This window comes from Mauremys mutica, chromosome 6 (assembly GCF_020497125.1).
Source record: "Mauremys mutica isolate MM-2020 ecotype Southern chromosome 6, ASM2049712v1, whole genome shotgun sequence".
Classification (NCBI taxonomy): domain Eukaryota; kingdom Metazoa; phylum Chordata; order Testudines; family Geoemydidae; genus Mauremys; species Mauremys mutica.
The window spans coordinates 52,838,895-52,863,044 of NC_059077.1; the positions used below are offsets into that span (position 1 = coordinate 52,838,895).

Sequence of the window (24,150 nt, forward strand, 5' to 3'; positions counted from 1 at the left end):
TGGCCCAGGCTCACAAGGCTCATGTTCAGGAGCTGAAAAATTAAGGTCCCAGAGTCTAGGCTCCGGCCCAAGCACAAATATCTATACAGCAATTTTTAGAACCACAGCCTGAGCCATCTGACCCAAGCTAGCCATGGCACTTATCCCTGTGTATGCATATCCTAAAGGGCCATTAGGCTGGTGATGACTGCCCTCTCTAGCACCCCACTCTGACGGAGACCAGGAACACGTGGTTTAGAGCCAGCTGTGATGGCTTTATACCTCCCATAGATATCCCTCTGCAAAGGGAATCCTTGTTTTCCTCTTTAGGGCAACTTTTAGGTTGAGCAGCCAGAGGCAGATGGACAGGAGGCTGTGGATGTCACCTTCACTCTTTTTCTTCAATCAACTTATTTTTGTCTTTGCAGTATTTACAGCTAGAAATGAGTCTGCAAAACTGAAACACTGGGGGGAGGGTCAGAATTAGAGCACTGTACTTCGCATGTGAGTTTTATTTACTCAGAAGCAACTGTGTTTTGCTTCATTCTAAATACTATGTGTAATTTAATACAGTATCATTACAGTGGAAAATTGGTAAAGGTCACACTATATATCTATTATTAATGCTATGTAAAAGAGAAAATCCTCCTGATTTGCAAATGCTTTATGCAGTTTAGATGATGGATATAAACGTAGCTTTCATTCCAAAATAAGCAATTTTGGAATAGTACATATAACTTAAAATATAATATGTGAAACAAGAAATTGACTAAATGAAATATTTGAATAGTTAGACATTTTGTCAGACTTGTATCTACCATTCTTTGAGAAGAATGATCAGACTTCATTTGGTTTGAAATTTTATGCGTCTTTTGTAGGACTGGATGAAAGCTCTGCAGACATTTTGCAATTTACGAAAAACCAGTCCTGGGACATCTAATAAACGTCTACGTCAGGTGAAATGGCATAGATATTGTAGTTTTTCTGAAACGATATTGGTCAATCTTAGTGTTTTACTTTGAGACCTTTGTAAACTGTGAATTATATATGTGTGTGTGTGTGTGTGTGTGTACATGATGCAATATTTTGTTAAACCTGCCGTAATTACGCTTCAAGAATTGGTTTCAGCTTCCATATATGATAGAATAAAACACTTTATGGGCAGGCTTCAGATTTGTTGCTCAGCGCTAAGGTCTGATCACCAGATAAAGTCGGGTAAAATTTTCAGAAGTGCATAAATCCCATTTTCAAAAATGACTTGTAGGTGCTTCTGAAAATTTTACTCCTTGTGTTTGCTGTTTGTTTTTAAATGTTAAGTCTAGAATGTAGCCATCTGCTACTAATACTTCTGTTCTCTTGAGCTTTGAGACAAGTACATAATAAGTCATAATAGCATTTTTTTCATCTTAATTAATTTAATTCATTGGATGAGAGTACTGTCATGGGCAAGAAATTGGCTCAAAGATGGAAAACAAACACTAAGTATGTTAATTTTCTTGACAACTGAAAGTTGGTAGTCAGGTGCCACAAGGTTCCATATTAGGAACGGTGGTGTTGAATATTATAATTATCTGGAAAAAAAAAGTGGTGAACAGTGAGGTGGCAACAATTTTCCGGCAACACAAAATGTTGTATTTGTTAAGCCCCGAGAAGATTGAGGTACTTTTGCAGGACCTAACTAAGCTAGGTAAATAGACAACAAGATAGCAAATAAAATTCAGTGCTGTCAAATGCAAAGTAATGCACATTAGAAGGAATAATTTGAACTACTTGTCGTGAGCTCTAAATTAACTGTAACAACGCCAGAAAAAGGCACGGCCAACATTATTCAGTAGCAACAAAAAAAGCAATGAAAACATTAGGATGCATAAGGAATAGACAAAAACCTCCCTAAAAATAGTATGCTATTTTGTACATGAGTGGTACTTACCTAGAATACTGTGTTTAGTTCTGGTCACCGTATTTCAAAAAAAGATAAATAGTATATCAGAAATAAAGGGGGGAGGGAGAGTCCAAGAGAGGTGACAGGAATGTTTAGAGAAAAAAACTTCCATATAAAGTATGTGGGAAGAAATGGGACTGTTTAGAGAGGAGACAAGTAGGTGGAGGTGGACATGATAAAGGTATACAAAATAATAAAAAGTATAGAAATCATAAATCAGGTACTTCCATTTACCATTTCTCTAAGAAAAGATTGATTAAATTGAAAGACAGTTAATTTAGAACTGAAAAAGAAATACAGCTTACACCACATATAATGAATATGTAGAATTCACTGATACAAAATATCAATGAAGTCAAGAGCATAGTAGCATTCACTGAATACTTGTTCCTTGACTTAAGCCATCCTCTGAAATTAAGAAGAAATTTTACTATAGGCCTGTTATTCCATAATTGTTAGTTTCCAGGTTTATTGTACCTCCTTCTGAAGCTGCTATTGTTGGAGATGGGATACTGCACTTAGATAGATCACAGTCCTGGTCTACTATGGTGTTTGCTATGTCTATAAATATCTGATCTGATTCCCATTGATACCAATGGGAGTTGGACTGGGCCATAGGAGTATGAAGGTTAAAACAAAGAGTGCTTAGTAGTACTCTAAATAGTTCTAAATGCAAACTAAATTCTATGAGAGGAGTTCAAACTTCACACATTTTAGTAAATTTTCTAATGTCCCATGAGAGCACAATTTAAAGATTGCATGACCATCAAATGGTGCTATAATTTGAGCATCTGTAGTGCAGATAGAACTGTTTTCCCTTTGGAAAATGGAGAAAGTTTGTATTTAAATAAAACTTGTTTCAAGAAAGAAATTACAAGTTATTGTTTGTATCCTGATGGCAATCAGGATCTTAGATTATAAATCCCTTGGAGCAGGGGCCACAGACAGCACCCAATGCTACAGGGGTCTGAGATCCTGATTCTGCGTTTGGATTTGCTAGTGCAAACTCCAGTGCCTATCTGGAATCCTGTTGACTTCAGTAGGACTCTATGCAGGTGTAGCAGTCAGCACAAGCAAGTCTAATGCCTAATAAATATTATGGTCTTAGAGGATAAAACATAGATGGTGTATTAGGAGAAAAAGAAAAAAAAATCAGCGATCTAAATGGTTGAGAGTGATCTTTTTAAAATTTATCCGCACTTACACCTCTAACAAGCTATTGTGTTATGCCTTTTGACAATATTTTGCTATTATTCCAGGACTATTTCCTAGTCTTTGTTTTTCCTTTATTTAAGTAATTGTCTTGGTTTGATCAACAAATTTTAGTTTGTGTCTGGCACTTATATGTTAAAACAAAAGTTTTTTAGAGCTGAAAAAATTCACACTATTGTATGTTGAGATTAAATCTTGTATATTTTCTTCAGGTCAGCAGCCTTATTTTACATGTTGAAGAAGCTCATACTCTCCCAGTAAAACACTTTACTAATCCGTATTGTAACATCTACCTGAACAGTGTCCAGGTAGCAAAAACGCATGTCAGGGAAGGGCAGAACCCTGTATGGTCAGAGGAATTTGTCTTTGAGTAAGTCTTGCTCTTTTTGCATTATAATAGCATTTAAAAACTTGATATTTCTTAACACTTTATAGGTAGTGTGTTGATGATTCATTGAATTTTGATTTCTAATTAAAAATTGGCTAGATAGTTGCATATACATAATCTTTCAGCCACACGTACATCCTAGATATGTTTAATGTAATATAATGGCAATTGTATGGCTGCTAAAGTTTTCTCTGGATGGTGCAACTAAAGAATGGAAAAGAATAGAAAATGTATAATTGAGCTTCTTAGTTTAATTTAAATGCCAAAGGAGTACAATATTAATCAAGATTTTCTAATTTTTTCTCTAGTGATCTTTCACCTGATATCAACAGATTTGAGATAAGTCTTAGTAACAAAACAAAGAAAAGTAAAGATCCAGATATATGTAAGTCTTATTGCTGTAAAAGAGAGAGATATATATTATAGGAATGGAGAACAAAGTTGTTTTCCCTTTGCACAATTTTTATCACTCTTGTCCAGGGTGGTTTGATTTATATTTTGGTTTAAATCATCAATTTTAATAATGATTTAAATCAGCAAGCAGGAAACCTCAATTTAAATAATTGATTTTAATCATATTTTGCATTGGTAATTTGTATTTTCCTCAAGAAAGATTGATTCTCATTGGTTGTTAGCTATCAAAATATGTTGAATTGCAACTAAATATAATACACTGTTTGATGCTTTTTTTTACCAACTGGGTAGATATGCCATATGTACACACTCTTACTTAAGCAATTTTAAGAATCTGAATAAATGTAAGTTACTTTTAAATTTTTATGATGATAGAAAATGGTGAAATGTACATTTCTTATTTACTAGATGATTATCTTTTTATTTGTGATTTGTGTCAAGCTCTAGTGGGATGGAAATTCAGATTTGATTAAAAATGATCAAAAACTATTTAATTTTTAAAAATTAAAACTACCTTAAAGTACTGGATACAGAAGAAAAAAATTTTATCATAAAATTTATCATAAAATTTTGCATTTAAAAGTGATTTATTAAGCAAAGGAAATATCTGTAGTAAGTGACTTGAACTGATTGTGTGGTCACCGTGTTCAAGATTTTAGAGCTAGTAGATCTCATCTTCTCACATCTATTCATATGTTGGAAGAGGAAAATAAGCTTTCTTGCTTTTTTCAACTCCAAATTGGTTTCTTAACTGTGATTTAACTAGACATTCAACTGAACAAGTTGAATATCAAATGCAAAATAAATAAATAAATAAAATCTCTCTGCGCCTGCAGAAGAGGCCACTGTTGTCAAAAGTTGGTTTAGCCTTTCAACAAACTCTGATTCCAGGAGCTTAGCCAGTGACTTAACCAGTTCAGTGGTTTGACTTTATTTAAAACCTGGCAACAAATACATGCTGCTTAATATTATTTTTTATATTTAATTTAAATGATTTTAATAGATTATAATATTTTAGGCCTTAACACAGAGATTGTGAATTTAAAATATAATTTTAAACAGTTGCACAATATAAGATAAATTTCTGCATTGCATTTTTGCAATTAATCTACATTGTTAGTGTATTCATTCCTTTGAAGTACCTTATTGACATATTAAAGCTTTAGAAATAGTATATGTTCTCCATAACTGAAATAAAATGGACAATAACTTAGTTCAAAATTATCTTTTGTGCAATGTATCTCATCAGATGTATCCTAGACTAGCTATTACACTATATTATGATATTACCTCTCATCAAGCAAGAGGAAATAGGCTGTCAATCTTACCCTGTTCTATAAAAGGTGAGACTCCACCTAGGCTAACTTCCTTGAATTTTCGGATCTCTCCACGACTAGCAGTATGAAGTTTGCTTCGCTCTCTCCAGTTCTTTGCTGTTCCTTGTGGGATTATGAGGGAATAGGATGAAGGAAAAGGGAACAGGAAAAATTAAAAGTAAAAATTCTTTGGAGAATGAAGAGACAGTGGTTTCTAACAAAGCCTCAGTACCCTATGAGCCTGCCTTCTCTCCTGTGTTTCCCAATTCAGGGCCCCTCTTTGTCCCACTCTTGGGCTCACATGCTACAGCAATCTCAGCTGCCACTTTGAGAGTTGGGAGCGGTACCTTAAGGCCCAGCACCCTCTACATATGCTATAGCAGCTCTCTCTATCCTAGCACATTCCTTTCCCCTTGGTGTCCACACAGCCTGCTCATCAGTTGCCTTTTTGTTTCTTTTCCAGCAAGTTAATAGCAATATAGAATGCATCAGATTGTATCGTCCTAAAGGTCTTGCCCCAAGGAGTTTATAATCTAATGGTTAGTTCTTCTTCGAATTATTACACATGTCCATTCCACTTCATGTGTGTATGTCTAGTGCACTGAAGCCAGAGAACTTATCTTTTGAGGCGGCGTGTGCGCCCTCTGGACGCTTGTGTTGCTAGCTGAAGGAATAAAGGAGATGGGCCACCCAACCCTCTCTCAGTTCCTTCTCACCTCCTGTGGTCAGTCATTGGAGCTTGTGTGGCTTATCACATTTTCTTCCCAGTGTCTCTAAAAGAAAAGTGTTTCCTTTATTTGTTGTTGTACATAGTTCATTTTTGTATAGTTATTGTTAGTAGTACTTGTTTTTAAGAAAATACTTGTTTTTGTTTCAAAGTTCAGTAATGGGGCATGCCTAAGTCCCACTGTTCTGGCTGTAATAACGCTACGCCAATCAGCAATCCTCACTCCCTCTGTCCAAAGTGTTTGGGACATGGACATTTAAATCCAGGACTAAAAAGTTTAGAGAGGTATGACTTTGGCATCTCCTTATAGAAGCTACACTGCACTGCTCCTTGGAACCCAGTCTCTCAATATGTAGGGGTTTCAGACTCTACTTCTGTCCAGGAGCAAGCTGCCAGACTTAGAAGTATTTCCTCATTAGAGGAAATTGGAGATGATGCACCATTCTCCTTCTCAGGTACCACATAAATGGCAGAAGAAGTCAGATGCTTCCTGTTCTTCTAGTCACAAGAAGCCCTCTTCGTCCACTAGGTCTAAGTCTCCAGTGGTATCTTGCAGTAGGTAGGCAGGTACCATGGTTTGAGTACAGGCTCCGGCTAGGTGCTCCCTCATAATTCATACTTCAACTAGCAATGTGAAGACATTGACTCTGGCACCATCTTTAGTGCTGTTGAGACTGACTGCCTTGCCGGGATCATCTGCAGCATTGACTTTGTCTTTGATGCATACATCTGTGCCTCCTACTTTCTTGGTACCGACAATGCTGAGGTGATGTTGTGAAGGCCAAAACTATATTGGGGTTCAAAAAGTATTAAGTTCATGGAGGATACATCCACCAATGGCTACTAGCCAAGATGGTCAGGAGTGCAACCTCATGCTCTGGGTTACCCTAGCCTCTGATTGCCAGATGCTGGGAATGGACAACGGGTTAGGTCACTCAATTATTGCTTGTTCTGTTCATTCTCTCTGAAGCACCTGGCATTGGCCACTGTCAGAAGACAGGATACTAGGCAAGATGACCATTGGTCTACCCAATATGGTTGTTCTTATGTACGCTATGGCCAGGGACCTCTTTTGTGTCTCAGTCCCAGACTCACCGCTTCTGCAAGATCTTGAGGTTTTGACACTAGTTCCTCCTTCAAAAGCCCTGGTGTCTATAGCCTTCTCAGCACCAACACACTCAGCACTGTCTCATGTTCCATAATTCTTGGTACCAGCTGTGACCAAAAGGTTGGCTGGTGTATGGTATCATGTAGGAAGGCCTCCGATACTTTCTTCAGTACTGTCTACTTCCTACTGATCCAGAACCAAGTCCTCTGCCTGGTAGTGCACCACCTTGATCTTCAAAGTACAGTTTTTCTTCCTCCAAGTCTGAGGTGGGGTTTTATACATCAAGGTCTCATTACAAAATGTCTCCAGTTGCTCCACATTCTTCCTTGTGTAATTGAGGTCATGGTACCAGTGCTCGCTCAGGAGCAGGTCCAGAGACAGAGGCTGCCTTGGAATTGAGTCCATATCAGGTCCAGCAATGGCCTTTTTGGAATGCTTTTTTGGGGTATCCCTCCAGACTCTAGATCATCTCCTAAACCCCATATCGTTAAGTTTCCACTGAGATGGCAGATTTTATTTGGTACCAATCCTGATACCGTGCAGGTTGGGGAACTTTTACCTACAGTAGTTGGTCCATCTGATAGAGAGGTCCAACAAACTTCAGATTGGGCAGACACTATGATGCGACCTTTAAACACTTCCTCTTCTTCTCAGGTGAGGCCACGGTCTCTGAATTATCATCCCTGTTTCCTGATGATTACAAAACATACCAGGGGCTTATGGAAAGAGTAGTGAGCTCTCTGGGTATACAAGTGGAACTGCTGCAAGATAATCCAGATAAAATCCCACAGATTAAGCCCTTTTGGATGCCTTGGTAAACACCTTCCTTCTTGCCAGCCAAAGGAATGGACAAAAGATACCAAGTACCTTCACAAGGACATGAATATTTTTATTCACAATCAATCCTGGGATCTTTGCTAGTGGTGGTTGTGAATGAGGAGGCAAGGCAAGGCTGATCTAAATCTGGTCCCAAAGATAAAGATGCAAAAACTCCTCTATTTATTTGAAAAAAGGGGTTATTCATCCTCCTGCTTACAGTTTAGAAGCTATCTTGGCTCGTTACAGTGTTTGATTTAATTGGGACATAATGTGTGATGGTGACTACGGTCACTGGGCAACATGCTTCTTGGCTGGAATATTCCAGTATACCGACAGAAGTTCAACAAACTATTGAGGATGTACCTGTCAAAGGGCCGAACTTATTTCAGGGAATACAGATGATGCTCTGCATTCTCTTAAAGACTCTGGGTTATCCCTAAGGACCGTGGGTATTTATACCCCAGTCCCTAAGAGAAAGCAGTACTGGCCTCAGTTCCAGCAGAAGTATCCATTCTAACCATAAGGCACCAGAGCAATGTAAAAGGTGCCACAGATCTCAAAGGATGAGACCATCTTCTCCTCCTCCCTTCAGTTTTGGCTACCTTTAAACCAGCTGCATCTAAGAAGTCCATTTAACTGTTTAGTCAAGGCCAACACACTGTTCACTGTGATTTCTCCTCCATTTTTTAGGTATTTGGGCCCACTTAACAACAGATCAGTGGGCACTAAGCACCATGGAACTGGAGTATACATCTAGCTGTTGTTCCCACCTCCTCTCCCCATCCTTTTTCAGGGACCATTCTGACAAGAATGTTCTCATTCAAGAAGTTGAGTCTCTTTTACAGTTGAGGCCATAAAGAAAATACTTCCCCAACATTGGGGAAAGAGATTCTGTTCCTGATCCTGATCTTTTCTCATTCCAAACTCCAGGAGGTAACAGAAGGAGGTGAGACTTATTCTGGACCTGTGAGACTTCAACAACTACATAAAAAAGATAACTTTGAATGGATAACCAATAGAAAAGGGACCAATAACACCCAATGAAATTAAAGCAGTCATCACAGGCCTCAAACAGGGAAAGCTCCTGGGGTTGGTAATTCAAGCAGAGGCACTAAAGGCAGGATATGCAAGTTTTACTGAGCAGCTAAAAAAAAAAAAGCCAACCAAATAAACCCTAACAAAATATCTGTGAAAGAATGAGTACTACAAGAATGGGAGGATGGTAACATCATGACATTGCCCCAAAAAAGGTGATCTTAATGCACAAACTGCATCAGTCCTGGGCAAACGTATTGGCTACCCTCATGCTGAATAGAATGAAGAGATAGTGGATGAAAAATTACAGGAACAACAGGCTGGGTTCTGTCCATGCATATCATGTTGTGAACAATTCACTCATCTGCAGATCATTGAAAAAGCTACTGCTTGGCAAAAGCCTGTCTTAATCAACTTTATCAACTTTAAGAAAGCATTTTATAGTATCCACAAAGAGACTTGATGGAATATTGCTAGAAGCTATAGGATACCAGACAAGCTAATCGACATAGTAAGGTATGATGAAAGTAGATGCACAGTAAGATCAGATACAGGCTTGGATGAATGGTTCAGTATTGTGACTGGAGTTAGACCAGGGTGTGTATTATCAATCAAGGTGGTGGTGAAGCACTGGAATGGGTTATCTAGGGAGGTGGTGGAATCTCCTTCTTTAGAGGTTTTTAAGTCAGGCTTGAAAAAGCCCTGGCTGGGATGATTTAGTTGGGGATTGGTCCTGCTTTGAGCAGGGGGTTGGACTAGCTGACCTCCTGAGGTCCCTTCCTACTCTGATATTCTATGAATGATGAAGTGGGCAAAAAAAGGCATTGTGGACATTGTGAAATGGGTTAGCAGAGATAAGTCACATGACTGACTTTGCCAGTGACATTGCTTTACTAAATATCATGTGGAATGGAATGATTGCCTTTACATCAGAGGTAGAACAGGAAGCAGCAAAAACCCTGTTGGAAGGGTTGGACATCCCTGTTAGACATCTGGTCAAGCAGAGGTCTCCACGCCAAACTAAAGCTTAGCTTTGAACACTGTATGGAGCAGAGACTTGGCTTATGACACTGGACAACAAAAGGTGATTGGAGGCTGCCCTTCACAGATTGCTGAAGAAGATACTACACGTTTCATGGAAAGACAAAATAAATAAGAATAAGGGAGCTGACAGAGCAGAACATGTTAGAAAATATTATCACAGAAAGAAGGCTCGGATAGTTGGGACATGTACAGCATATGGAAGACAGGAGACATGCAAAGCAAGCATTGAATTAGGTACCTGAGGGTGGAAAGAGAGAGTGAGGAAGGCCAAGGAAGAACTGGAGAAGACACTGACAGAGGGTATCGAATGTGCTGGCATCACCTAGTTGTACTTCTTCCTAGCGAAGACTATAATCAGTGGAAGAACTGGGCTGCCCAGTGGCACAGGAGGAAGTAAGATAAGGATGGTTACCCTAGCATCTGTCATTCCGGCCCTAGATTCGAATGACTGGTATGCTGCCCTCAACTTAAAGGATGCATACTTCCATGTGGCCATTCACCAAGATCACAGGACATCTGTAAGGTTTGTTATGGCAAATGTTCGTTATCAATTTACACTCCTTTCCTTCAGCTTGTCTGCAGCTCCTCAAGTCTTCACAAAGTGCATGGAAGTGATTACAGCCCATTTCAGGGAGGCAGGCATCTCATCTGAATGACGTGTAGTTTCAGGGTGATCCATACATTAAGTGGAGATAACCATCAAGAGATCTAGTCCCTCTTTTGTTCACTTTTGTTTGGCCTGTTGATCAATAAGGACAAGTCAGCTCTTCTCCGTGTGCAGAGCTCGAATTCATAGGCATGATTCTCAGCTCCATCACAGCGAGGACATATTTAGCTCAAGCTAGGTTTCAGGAAACTTTGGACTTGTACAAATATCTCAAGGTACATGCTCATACAATGGTAAGGAATTTTCTGCAGGCTTGTCTATATGGTATGGCCAAGCACAATATGTGTGTGTGGGGGGGTGATTTCTAGATCCTGCTGATACTCACTAAAAGTTCCCTATTGTGCTTTAACACAGTGCTGTTTAAAGTGTATAATGGAACTTTTAATGCATCGAGAGGGTGGGGGGTCTTCCTGAACCAGTTCATGTGCAACATGTTAATACACTTTAGAAATTTCACCTCCCTAGTGTGCATTGCTTCACTGTGTCGACAAACCCTGAGACTTCTGAGACACATGGCAGTTTGCACGTATGTGACTCAGCATTCCAGACTTAACCTTAATCATGCAGAGGTTGTTGAAGTCTGTTTACTGTCTCTCACATCACCTGCTTGACATGCCAGTTCACATGCCTTCAGGTGTCTTGTCCTCCCTAGATTGTCGGATGGATCCTGTGATTGTGTGCCAAGGGGGTTTCTTTCACCCCAGCCCTTCCCTCTCATGTCTTTGGTGACAGGTGTTTCCTTTCGGAAAACATCCGGAAGCTTACCTGGGAGACTTCCGGATTCAAGGGCTTTGGTTGGATCAGAAACTCTCTTCACATCAGTGTTTGGGGATCTTTGAGCAATCCACCTAGTGTGTCAAGTATTCCTTCTGCACATCAAAGGATGTACTGTGCAAGTACTCATGAACAACACTGCTGCTATGTCCTACTTGAACAGGTAGAGAGGTGCCAGATCAAACCCTATTTGTCAAGATACAGTGGACCTTTGGAGTTTCTGCATCAAGAATGTGATCACACTCAAAACATCTCACTTCTGAGAAGTTCAGAACTGTCTGACAGACCACGTCAGCAGGACATTCAGTAGAGATCACAAATGGTCCTTCAGAACGTACATAGCAAAGTCCATTTTTCAGACTTAGGGAATGCCAGAACTAGACCCCTTCACTAAAAAGGAACAGGAAGTGTGATCTGATCCATGGCAGTTCACAGGCCAGGGTACCTATTGGATGCCTTTCTTCTGTCCTGGAAGGGCATATGCTTCTCTCTCTCCCAACCCCATTCCTCTAGTCATAAGTGTTTTGTGCAAGCTCAGGCAGGATCATGCCATTCTAATTCTGATAGCACCAGCCTGGCCATGGAAGTATTGGTTTTCAGACCTTTAGAATCCCCCCATTCTGAATTCCGTACCACTGCCTTAAGTCCTGGACATAATATCACAACTACAGCAAGATGATGCATCCCAATCCTCTTAACCTCCATGTCACAGCTTGGATGCCTAATGGTTAACACCTCAGGAAACAGTGTATTCCCTAGAGGTTCAAAACATTCTTTTAAATAGCAGAAAGCCATCCACCAGCTATACTTACTTGATGAAGTGGAGAAGATTCTCTGTATGGTCCCAGCAGAAAGATACTCCTCCTTTGCAGACTTCCAAACAATATATATATATTTTGGATGATCCATCTAAAAGTGAAAGGTCTCTGAAAGTTCCCTTGGCAGCTGTTTCTGCATTCCATCCTCCTATGGAGAGGAAGATTTTTTTTTCCCCCAACCCCAATAACTTCTTTCTTTTTAAAGGTGTTAGACTCATCCCACATTTAAGAGATCCCACAACTTTTAGGGATCTAAATTTGGTTTTGTCAGCTCTAACAGACACCCCCTCTTTTTGAACCTCTGACTAGTTGTTTGCTTTCTCATCTCTCAATGTAAGTAGAGTTTTTGGTGACTATTACCTCCTCCAGGAGAGTGACAGAGCTGCAGGCTGACTCCCCATATTCTATAAAGATAGTCTGTTTACATCCTTAGCCTAAATTTCTCACTAAGGAGGTGACTGGTTTTCACCTAAATCAGACTATATACTTCCAACTTTTCCCCCAAAGCCTCATTCTCATAAAGAGACTTCATACTTTAGAGATCTGCTGGTCATTAGCTTTTTATCTGGACATGACTAAACAGCTTTGTGTGTCCCCTCAATTTTTCATCTCCTTTTCTGACAGAATGAAGGAGCAACCTGTCTCCTCTCCTGGATCTCTTCCTGTATTCTGCTGTTATGAAATGGCTAAGGCTTCTACACCAGAAAGAGTTTTAGCATATTTTACAAGAGCACAAGCTGCGCCAGCTACTTTCTTGGGTCAGGTACTCATCATGACATTTGCAGGTCTGCAATTTGGTCGTCTGTTCATACTATCATGGCTGCTTATGCTTTCTCCCAAGCTTCAAGAGATAATGCTAGATTTGGGAGAGTTGAATTGCAGTCCTTGTTCAGTTAGATTCTGAAACCTTCCTCCATCTTGAACTGCTTGCAAGTCGCCTGAAGTGGAATGGACATGTTCAATCATTTGAAGAAAAAAAAATGGATACTTACCTGGTGTTGCACATATCCATTCCATGACCCTCCCTCCTTCCTTTCTTCACTTGATTACAGCAAGAAGGTATTGAAGGGGGTTGAGGTAGCTCCATCCCTTTGTACCTTTTGCTAGCAGCATGAGAACACGGAGGACATATGTGCCCCCCAATCAGGCACTTCGGCTGTGGTGCACTTGATGTGCATGCACCTGAAGTAGAATGGACAAGTGCAACAAATCTCAAAGAACAGCAATAACAAAACAGGTAAGTTCCCGTTTTGTTTCAGTAGAATTAAATGCTTTTCAGGTTTCCAGTTGCCCAGGCTCACAGTGTTACTTCTCAGCTTTGATGTGGTTCCTGCTGTTCAGTCTGCCACTTTGCAGGCACAGTTTGTGCCTGTCTATAACATAGCTCATCCCCCTTGCTCCCACCTCCCTGCTATTTGTTCTCTGTCTGCTTCCCTCACTTGCTGTCCATCTGTGCTGTTCATGTTGCCTTTACTGCCTGACTATTCCTTTGAGGGTTAGCTTAGAATCCTCCCAAGAACTGCACTGAGTACATTCCTGTTCCAGCATGTTCAGACCTACCCTCCCCACAGCCTGAACACTTAGCTCTCGGAGCAGGTTTGCGTTCTGCAGAGCAAGTTTCCTTTTGTGCAGCAAACAGTAGTATCTCCTTCAGTCCTGGTCTCTCCCCCTTTGAATATCTTTACGGGTTCTTTAACTCACCTTTGAGCTCCTTCAAGATGTATCCCATTTGGAAACTGCTTTAGAAAATTACATTGCTGCCATTTGGACACTTCAGATGAATATAAGAGATGATTCCACAATCACGTAATGCCACTCTATATCCATCCCCAACTCTTTCTTTAAATACACATTGATTTAAGATGCATGACTTGCCTCAAAGGCCCAACACATGTATAGCTGTCCCTCTTAGAATGAAACTGAATTTGTATCAGATGAGCCACCAACTGACCCACTGAGGCTCTATAGAACTCCTAGCTTCTTTGGTCTGGAAGCTTACTATCTCCCTTTTCCATCAGCTTAAAACAGACTCTTCCTGGAAGGCTGTTCCTCTTAAATGAAGCTGTTTTGGAGGTAGTTAACCAGGAGAGGTGTCTGACAAGGTAGTTAGAAGCTAAGATAAATAGGCTTATAGAAATGTAGTTCTGGAAGGGACCTTGAGAGGTCATCTAGTCCATCCTACTGTGCTGAGACAGGACCGAGTAAACGTAGACCATCCTGGACAGATGTTTGTCTAATCCATTCTTAAAAACCTTCAATTTCACAACCTCCTTTGGTAACCTACCTATTCCAGTGCAAAATTGCCCTATAGTTAGAAAGTTTTTTCCTAATACCTAACCTAACTCTCCCTTGCTGCAGATTAAGCCTGTTACTTTTTGTCCTACCTTCAGAGGGCATGGAGGACAATAGATCTCCATCCTCTTTATACTAGCCCTTAATGTATTTGAAGGCTGACATCAGGTCCCCCTTCATCTTCTTTTCTCAAGACTAAACTTGCCCAATTGTATTAACCTTTCCTCATTGGTTAGGTTATCTAAACCTTTTATTATTTTTGTTGTTCTCCTCTGGACTCTCTTCAGTTTGTTTTTATCTTAAAGTATGGGCCCCAAACTGGACATTGTACTCCAGCTGAGGCCTAACCAGTGCTGAGTAGAATGGAACAGTTATTTCCTGTGTCTCACAACACACCTGTTAATATACCCCAGAATATTAGCCTTTTTCACAGCTATATCATATTGTTGGCAGTTTGTGATCCACTGTAACCCCCAGGCCCTTTTCAGCAGTTACTACTGCCTAGCCAGTTATTCCCATTTTCTATTTGTGCATTTAACATTTTCTTCCTTAGTGTATTTTGCATTTGTCTTTATTGAATTTCTTCTATTGAGTCTTGTTGTTTTTAGACCGATTGTCCAATTTATCAAGGTCATTTTGAATTCTAATCCTATCCTCTAGAGTGCTTGCAACCCTTCCTACCTAGGTGTTATCCACAAATTTCATAAGCATATTCTTCATTCCATTATCCAAGTAATTAATGAAAATATTGTTTATTATTGGACCTAGGACGGATTCCTGTTAGACTCCACTAATTATGTCCTCCAAGTTTGACAGTGAACCATTGATAGCTACTTTTTGAATATGGTCTTTCAACCAGTTGTGCACTCACCTTATACTAATTTCATCTAAACCACATTTCCCTAGTTTGCTTATAAGATGTCATGTTGGACTGTGTCAAAAGCCTTATTAAATTCAAGATATATAATTTTTCTGCTTCCTCCATCCACTAGGCCCGTCAAAGACGGAAATTAAGTTGGTTTGGTATGATTTGTTCTTGTCAAATCCATGATGGATATTAAATATCACCCTATTCTTTAGGTGGTATCCTTGTTTTGTTCCAGAGGCAGATGTGTCTATGGTAGATTCCCAGGGGGTGACCCTTAATTAAGTCTTCACTTCCCCTGAGTCTGTGGCTTTGCTCCTGAATTTTGTGACAACTAGGTGAATGCTTCTCTGAGAGTCTCAGAAAATCACAGGTACCCACTTTGAGTTGATGTCCAAGGTCCTTCTTTGGACCTGAGCAATGTTGCTCAGGCAATAATAGATTACCCGAGTTGCAAATGCTATAATTCACCTTCTGGAGGAATCTTTGGATGTCTCCTTTGAGGCCCACCCAACAGGTAAGGTGGCATTTCCAGGCTGTCTTTTAAAGCATGGAAATGGTGTTGGAACAGTGAGAAAAGTAACAGGCTCCTGTCCTCCATGATAAGAAACAGCTATTTGTGAGAAATAAAAGCAAAAAAAAAAATTGAGGCAAAAAAATTCTGACTCCAGTGAATTCTGTCCCATAACTCAAATCACCTGTAAGCCACTTTCCCCTTTCTCTCCTCTAGTAGAGATAATTTTCTATATTGCCCTTTTCATGTATATATCTCCTCTCACAGAGAAGGATGATAGTCTTGTCAGTAACTGACAGGGTATTCTTTTACCCATATCCCTGACTGCTAGGCAAACTGCTGAAGGGATGACTCTCAACATGTGAAACTTATTTAAAAGTAATTTGGTTTTCTGTAGTCTTCTCTTCCCTCTTTTTAGGGCAAGGAGGAAGTATCTAACCTCAGAGAGGTGAGTAGAACCTCTCCTTATGTAGGACAGGATGATTGACAGTCTTTTTTGCTTCCTAGTAGGTGGACTCTTATAGCATACTTGTGCTTTTATTTAGGATGGAGAATAGGAGGCTATCTTAGCTCACATTACCACTAAGTAATTCCCCCTTATTAAGCACTTACTATGTGCAATATAAATGTATTTTCCCAAAGAAGCTTTCAGTCTCTCTCTCACGCTTTGTGCCAAGCTGCCAGGCAGCCATTCTGGAGTCTAGGAATCACTGGAGGGCTCTTATCACCTCACTTTCCCTCAGTCATTCCACTAAAATGCTCCCTATGCTAGAGTGTGAGTTATGTACTGCTGGTTCTATTCCATTTGTGTTTTCCCCAGTCAACTAGTTAAGACTGTTTTTCCAGCAGTGAAATCAGACTGAGGAGCCAAGATCTGGCCTCTTACCTTGAACTACCTTGAACCTTGAGGTCAGAGGGTGTAGGGAAGCAGTGAGAAAGGCAAAGAGCCGGGTGGAGATGGACCTAGCGAAGGGGATTAAAACCAATAGCAAAAGGTTTTTTAGCCATATAAATAGGAAGAAAACCAAGAAGGAAGAAGTGGGACCGCTTAAAACTTTAGACAGAGTGGAGATTAGGGATAATCTTGGCATGGCACAATATCTAAACGAATATTTTGCCTCGGTCTTTAATGAGGCTAATGAAGGGCTAAGGAATAGTGGTAGAGGGACTGATGGGAATGAAGATATGGGGGTAGACATTACGGTATCTGAGGTAGAAGCCAAACTTGAACAGCTTAACGGAAGTAAATCGGGGGGCCCGGATAATCTTCATCCTAGAATATTAAGGGAATTGGCGAGTGAAATTGCTAGCCCGTTAGCGATGATTTTTAATAAATCTCTAAACTCGGGGATTGTACCGTTCGACTGGAGATTAGCTAATATAGTTCCTATATTCAAGAAGGGGAAAAAAAGTGACCCGGGTAACTACAGGCCTGTTAGTTTAACATCTGTAGTATGCAAAGTCATGGAAAAAATTATAAAGGAGAGAGTGGTTACGGACCTTGAGGCCGATGGCAACTGGGACAAATTACAGCATGGTTTTACGAAAGGTAGATCGTGTCAAACCAACCTGATCTCCTTCTTTGAGAAAGTAACAGATTTTTTAGACAAGGGAAATGCGGTGGACCTAATATATCTTGATTTCAGTAAGGCGTTTGATACGGTACCGCATGAGGAATTACTGGTTAAATTGGAAAAGATGAGGATCGAAATGAAAATCCAGAAGTGGATAAGGAGCTGGTTAAAGGGGAGACTGCAGAGGGTCGTATTGAAGGGTGATCTGTCGGGTTGGAGGGGGGTTACCAGTGGAGTTCCTCAAGGTTCGGTTTTGGGTCCGATTTTATTTAATCTATTTATCGCTGACCTCGGAACCAAAAGTAGGAGTGGGCTGATAAAGTTTGCGGATGACACCAAGTTGGGAGGTATTGCCAATTCGGAAAAGGATCGGGATATCCTCCAGGGAGATTTGGATGACCTTGTAAACTGGAGTATTAGTAACAAGATGAAATTCAATAATGAGAAGTGTAAGGTTATGCATTTAGGGATGACTAATAAGAATTTTAGTTATAAGCTGGGGACGCACCAGTTGGAAGTAACGGAGGAGGAAAAGGACCTAGGAGTCCTGGTTGATCGTAGGATGACTATGAGTAAGCAATGTGATGTGGCCGTTAAAAAAGCTAATGCGGTCTTGGGATGCATTAGGCGAGGTATTTCTAGTAGAGATAAGGAGGTGCTAGTCCCATTATATAAGGTGTTGGTAAGACCTCATTTGGAGTATTGTGTGCAGTTTTGGTCTCCCATGTTTAAGAAGGATGAATTCAAACTGGAACGAGTACAAAGAAGGGCCACTAGAATGATCCGAGGAATGGAAGGCCTGTCGTATGAAAGGAGACTTGAGGAGCTCGGTTTGTTTTCCTTAACCAAAAGAAGGACAAGAGGAGATATGATTGCACTCTTTAAATATATCAGAGGGATAAATACCAGGGAAGGAGAGGAATTATTTCAGCTCAGTGCTAATGTGGACACGAGGACAAACGGATATAAATTGTCAGTTAGGAAATTTAGGCTTGAAATTAGACGAAGGTTTCTAACCATCAGAGGAGTGCAATTCTGGAACAGCCTACCGAGGGAAACAGTGGGGGCGAAGGACCTCCATGACTTTAAGATTAAGCTGGATAAGTTTATGGAGGGGATGGTATGATAGGATAACGGGTTTAGTCAATAGGTCAATAACGTGCCACACTGGTAATTAGTACAAAGGGTCAATGTTGGGATATTGTTAGCCCTTTCCAGAGGGTCTGGCTGGAGAGTCTTGCCCGCATGCTCGGGGTTCAGCTGATCGCCATATTTGGGGTCGGGAAGGAATTTTCCTCCAGGGTAGATTGGCAGTGGCCCTGGAGGTTTTTCGCCTTCCTCCGAAGCATGGGGCAGGGGTCGCTTGCTGGTGGATTATCTGCTACTTGAAGTCTCTAAATCACGATTTGGAGCATTCAACAGCAGAGTCAAGGGAGAGAATTAGTTCAGGAGTGGGTGGATCGGCTTATGTGGCCTGCATCTTGCAGGAGGTCAGACTAGATGATCATAATGGTCCCTTCTGATCTTGAATTCTATGATTCTATTAGAAGTTACAAGGCTAAGAAACTGATGCAGTTTTTTCAGTTTTTTAATTCTCTTGCCATAAGGCACAACAGTATGTGTCAAAAGGTGAGTGTAAACACAACAGTTGTTTCAGAATTGCATTTTCATATTTATTTTAGTGTTTGTTTTTGGAGTTTGCACATTATGAATATTCATTACACACAATTTCATAGTTATGTTCTCTTTTAAAGAGCCTGTAGTGTATTCATAAATCATTTTGCAAAACATTCGATTAGGAAACAGTTCTGTTTATTCAATACATATTTTCTGTATTTTTCTGACACCAATTTGTGTTTAAAATCTATATGTATGTGTGTAAACATCATGTGTCTGGCTTAAAAAAAAAAGTAGAGTTCCATATTGATGCTTGAAAAATCTAAACAAATAACAAAAGACAAATAAAATGTGTTGCTAAACTTCATCTGCTTCTGCTTGTTCCCCACTGAAAGCTACAATGCTCTGTCATAATTGCTTTTGGTAAGGGTTATCATGGAAAGATAACTTTAGCTCAGTAGCAGATGAACTATTTAGAGAGCTAGATACACAAATCAGTTAAAATAACTGTCATCTTGTGTTTTCACTTGGAAGAAGATGGCATACACTATTTTTTTGTGTAGAAAAATCAACTGTTAGGGTTTCATCATAAAAGGATAGATTGGAAAGGAATACATTTCCTTTTAACTAAAAGAAGCCTGTTGTCCAGTACAGTGATCCAGTACGGTCTCTACAAATCGCACCATTCTTAGCAATTGTTGCTAGGTAGGATACATTTATTTTCCTTTAAAGCTAATTAACACATATTGTGTGATAGAGAGCAACTGCTCTGGAGTCCCTCTGGTCATGTCATTCACTTGGATTTTAAGTCTAAGCATCAGGACTGTAGTATTTAAAGTTTGAGCTGGGGAGATGTTCTAGCTTGGAAATGCTACCACAATCAAAAGAAAAATGAGAAACTTCAGAGTAAAGCCTTATTACCTCACTGTTCCCATCAAGTAACGTAATGTGCCTGTACACTTCACCTGACAATAACAGTATTTGTGAATCAGCAAAACAAAAAAATGAATATTGAACCAAAGTGTGCATTAATGACTTGTGAAGACATTAAAATTTCGACTCTGCACTTGGGGAGAAAATATTCTTGAAAATCCAAGATTAATGTAAATAGAGGATTATGCTTACCTAGCTCAAAGAGATCAACCCATTCACGCTCGCAATAGGCAACTAGCCAACTAGAAGATGAAACATCTCACCCATTACCTGCCTGAGTTGGATAAATGGATTATTCCATATCAGCCCATATCAAGGCCAGTGAGTACTAGCATTGCAACTGGAAGCTCCCAAAGGATGCACAGTGGAGGTGATAGTATTCTGTCCTGTTACCTTGATATGTCAAAAGACATAGTGCTGCAAAAATGGGGCAAGGTAACGGCCTGTGATTATTATTATTACTTACATTACATAGCACCATCTGTATACATGATGTTTGGCAAAGAAGTAAGATGACAAGTTTGTTCCCTGAGGTGCTTACAGTGGAAAAATAGACATCTCATAATGAGAGAGAAAAAGAAACAGACACCTGCATGGCAGGTCCAGGCACTCTGACAGAAACTTGGGCTATGCCTCTTAAAACATCACAGGAGTATTTATGTAGGATGTTACCTCCACCTAGTGTCTCTTGAGGCCTGTCAGTGAGGAATTGCCTTTTCAGGACAGCAAACACTCATTCTTGAAGTAATTAGCCAGTAAGAAAGGTGCTGCATCTTTCTACCAAGCTGCCAGGTCAAGGAGTTAGTTGCTGTGGGTTGTGACTGGCAGTGGATGGACTGGTAAAGGTCATTGTTCTGTTTTAGTTCTATTGATTAACTGTGTTCCTTGCATGACTTCTTAGGTAGTGGTATAATTTATTATTCATATTAAGATAGTGCCTAAAAGCCCCAGTCATGGACCAAGGCCATTGTGCTAGGTACTGTACAGAGACTCATTCTTTCACCTTTTAATGATTTTACCATTCTTGAACTGACTTTTGACATTCACCTAGGCTGTCAGATACATGTGGGAAGGGACCTCTTTGTTTTCACTGATTATAGTGCTTAGCATGGTGGGACTCTGATCCTTGATTAGGGTTACCAGATATTACTATGATACAGATATAAATAATCTGGGTGAAATCATAGAAACTGGGGGCACAATGGTTACCTGAAGAGAAACACTTAGTGTGAAGTGTCTTATTTCTTTTATTAAAAAAGATAATTTTCTAACTTTAGCACCTCAGCCTGGTTTTAAATTAATTTTTAATTTAATCCTAAAAATAATAAAACTCATATGTGTGACATCCATGGTGTTACGTTGATTTTGTTTTAGAGAGAGAGGAGAAAGTTTGTCCTACTTAACAGCTCAGTAAGGTAATGTGAGAATGAACAGTGTGGAAGAATGAGCACAGGGTTGAGAATCAGGAGGTCCTGAATTCGAATTCTAACTCTCTCACTGATTCACTGTGTAACCTTGAGCAATTCACTTCTCCTTCCTGACTCCCCTTTTATATGGATGATAAGCATGTATTTGTTAATGTCTATATAGTGCTTTGAACTGGTAACACATTCTAAGTATTACACCAATCTACAGGGGTTTATTAAAGGTGTAATTTGCCAGAATAGAAGTATGGAATTCTAACTTTTGTTTTATTCATAAACTTATAGTAAAATGCAGTGAATGAGATAAGTACACTTGAAGTAAATTTATATTTAATACTAGTGCCATCCTTGCTGCAAGTAACTTACTCTGAACAATGTTTTTCTTTAAGTGTTTATGCGTTGTCAGTTAAACCGGTTACAGAAAGGTCATGCAACTGATGAATGGTTTCAGCTGAGTTCCCACATACCATTAAAGGGTATTGAACCCGGATCTTTGCGTGTCCGAGCACGATATTCTATGGAGAAAATCATGCCAGAAGACGAGTACAGTGAGTTTAAAGAGGTATTAAGTTACTTTGACAGTTTAATTTTCCTTGAAAGTTATTTAACATGGAAAATTAAAACATTTCAAATATAACCCATTCAATTAAAGTAATTGTCCAGCCTGGCAGTTTAACACCGTATGAAGGCTAATGTGTTTGGTATTTCAAGGCTGATCTTAATTATACACTTCTTATGAAACTGCTAATGCACAAGCAATATATAGTGGTATCTTCGCAAGAATAGGTTCCTCTTGTCTGAAGCTGTGGTATACTAGAATTCTTAACGTTACAAGGTTTAATTTTTCTGTTTAGCTGATACTACAGAAGGAGCTGCATGTAGTCTATGCCTTATCACATGTATGTGGACAGGACCGAACACTATTGGCTGGCATTTTACTGAAGATTTTTCTTCATGAAAAGCTTGAGTCATTGCTCTTACGAACACTAAATGACAGAGAAATAAGCATGGAAGGTACAGTACAAATATGTTAATTCTGAATTTCATTTACTAAAATGTTGAAGAGAAAATTATAGTCCAGCACCTGTTTTTCCCACTTTGTGAATAAATCCAGCTGTTAGGTGTGCATAACACTTGCATGTGGAATTTTTTTTCTTCCTCTTCCATTCATCCTTTAAAATGAATTGAAGTTACATATTTATTTCATAATGGTAAAATATTATTTCTTCAGATGAAGCTACAACCTTATTTCGTGCTACCACGCTGGCAAGCACCCTTATGGAACAGTATATGAAAGCTACAGCAACAAGTTTTGTTCATCATGCGCTGAAGGACTCTATTTTAAAGATAATGGAAAGCAAGCAGTCTTGTGAGGTGAGAACTTGGATATATCTTATGTTCTGAAATACTTGGCTTAATTGAAGAAAAAATTATTGTGTAGTGGTTGTTCAGTTCCATATTTTGTCTAAATTACTAGCTTTAAGGGAATGTTAACCTTTCTGAAACTAAATTCTGTTACATTAGAAATAGAACTTCTCATGAAAATGCTTTCTGTATTTGGTACTCTTCCTAAAAATGTATTTGAAAAATGTGCACAGCTGCTTTTTAATGTACATTTTAAGGACTTTTTTAAAAATCGGAGCAGTTATTTCATTCTAAAGCGATAGCTCATCTCCCTCCTAATTTTGAGAATTTCCAGTCAATTCAAGGAGTGATTAGTCAATTTTTGAAATAAGTTTTTATTTAAAATGTCATTGAATTAATTACTGATTTTTTGCTTATCCATGCAAGTTTATTTAAACCTACCCTACAAATTTCCTCTTTTCACCCAGTGACTTAAATATAAAGGGATGAGTGAACCCATCCCCAATGAATTTAAATAAATTTTGAGTTAAAAAAATGGATATTGAATGTTTTTACACTTAGCGTTGTGCACAGACTGTTAGAATTCGAGTGTTGCCCCTCCACATTTTTGTTTGCCTGCCAGCATTGAAGCATAAGTCCCAAGAGGCTCCACAGCCCTGAGGCTTATGTACAGCAGCACAGCCTTTTACCACTATGCCTCAAATCTTAATGTTTAATTAATCTTGTAGGTGCCTAAATCTGTTTGTTGGTATTTTGGAAAAGAAACTTCATTTAACCTGCTGATTTTTCTTTTTTGTAGCTAAATCCTTCAAAGTTAGAAAAAAATGAAGATGTGAACACTAACTTAACTCATCTGCTAAGCATACTTTCTGAATTGGTGGAGAAAATATTCATGGCTGCAGAAATATTGCCTCCGTAAGTTAGTGCTTTGTATAAATAGCTGTTCAAATTCAATCAGAAATTTCATTTTGCATAACTAGCATTGTTTCTTGCAAAAATTGGTGTAGCAGCATGCCCTATGCTCATCTATTATTGTAAGATTAATTTCCTCAGTTTTTGGGGCTGTGTCTGAGCACATACCAAATTTCCTCTGCGTGACAGAAAAAAGAAAAACAGTATATTCTAAGGGTTGAATTCTATTTGTGCTTTCTGCCAGCTCGTGCACGAACTATTAAACAGTGGTAACTTTTTTCTTCCTTCCTTATTGAGGAAGAGTACCATCATAACTGTTAAGGAAAAAATTGGTTACGGGTGAGGAAGGATAAAAGTGGCAAGATTCGGTGTTCCCATCATGGAGACAGGGATTCTCAGGCTGCTGTGGTG

At 39.4% G+C, this 24,150-nt stretch overlaps 1 protein-coding gene across 1 annotated transcript in view; it reads left to right on the forward strand.

Annotated features, from left to right (window-relative positions):
- Positions 1–24,150, forward strand: part of RASA1 (RAS p21 protein activator 1) — a 114,669-nt gene that overhangs the window by 70,137 nt on the left and 20,382 nt on the right. The window contains exons 13-19 of the mRNA XM_045021260.1: positions 858–935; positions 3,346–3,503; positions 3,830–3,906; positions 21,852–22,024; positions 22,317–22,476; positions 22,694–22,836; positions 23,627–23,742. Coding sequence (XP_044877195.1) covers positions 858–935; positions 3,346–3,503; positions 3,830–3,906; positions 21,852–22,024; positions 22,317–22,476; positions 22,694–22,836; positions 23,627–23,742 — 905 coding nt within the window. The remainder of the gene's footprint in view (positions 1–857; positions 936–3,345; positions 3,504–3,829; positions 3,907–21,851; positions 22,025–22,316; positions 22,477–22,693; positions 22,837–23,626; positions 23,743–24,150) is intronic.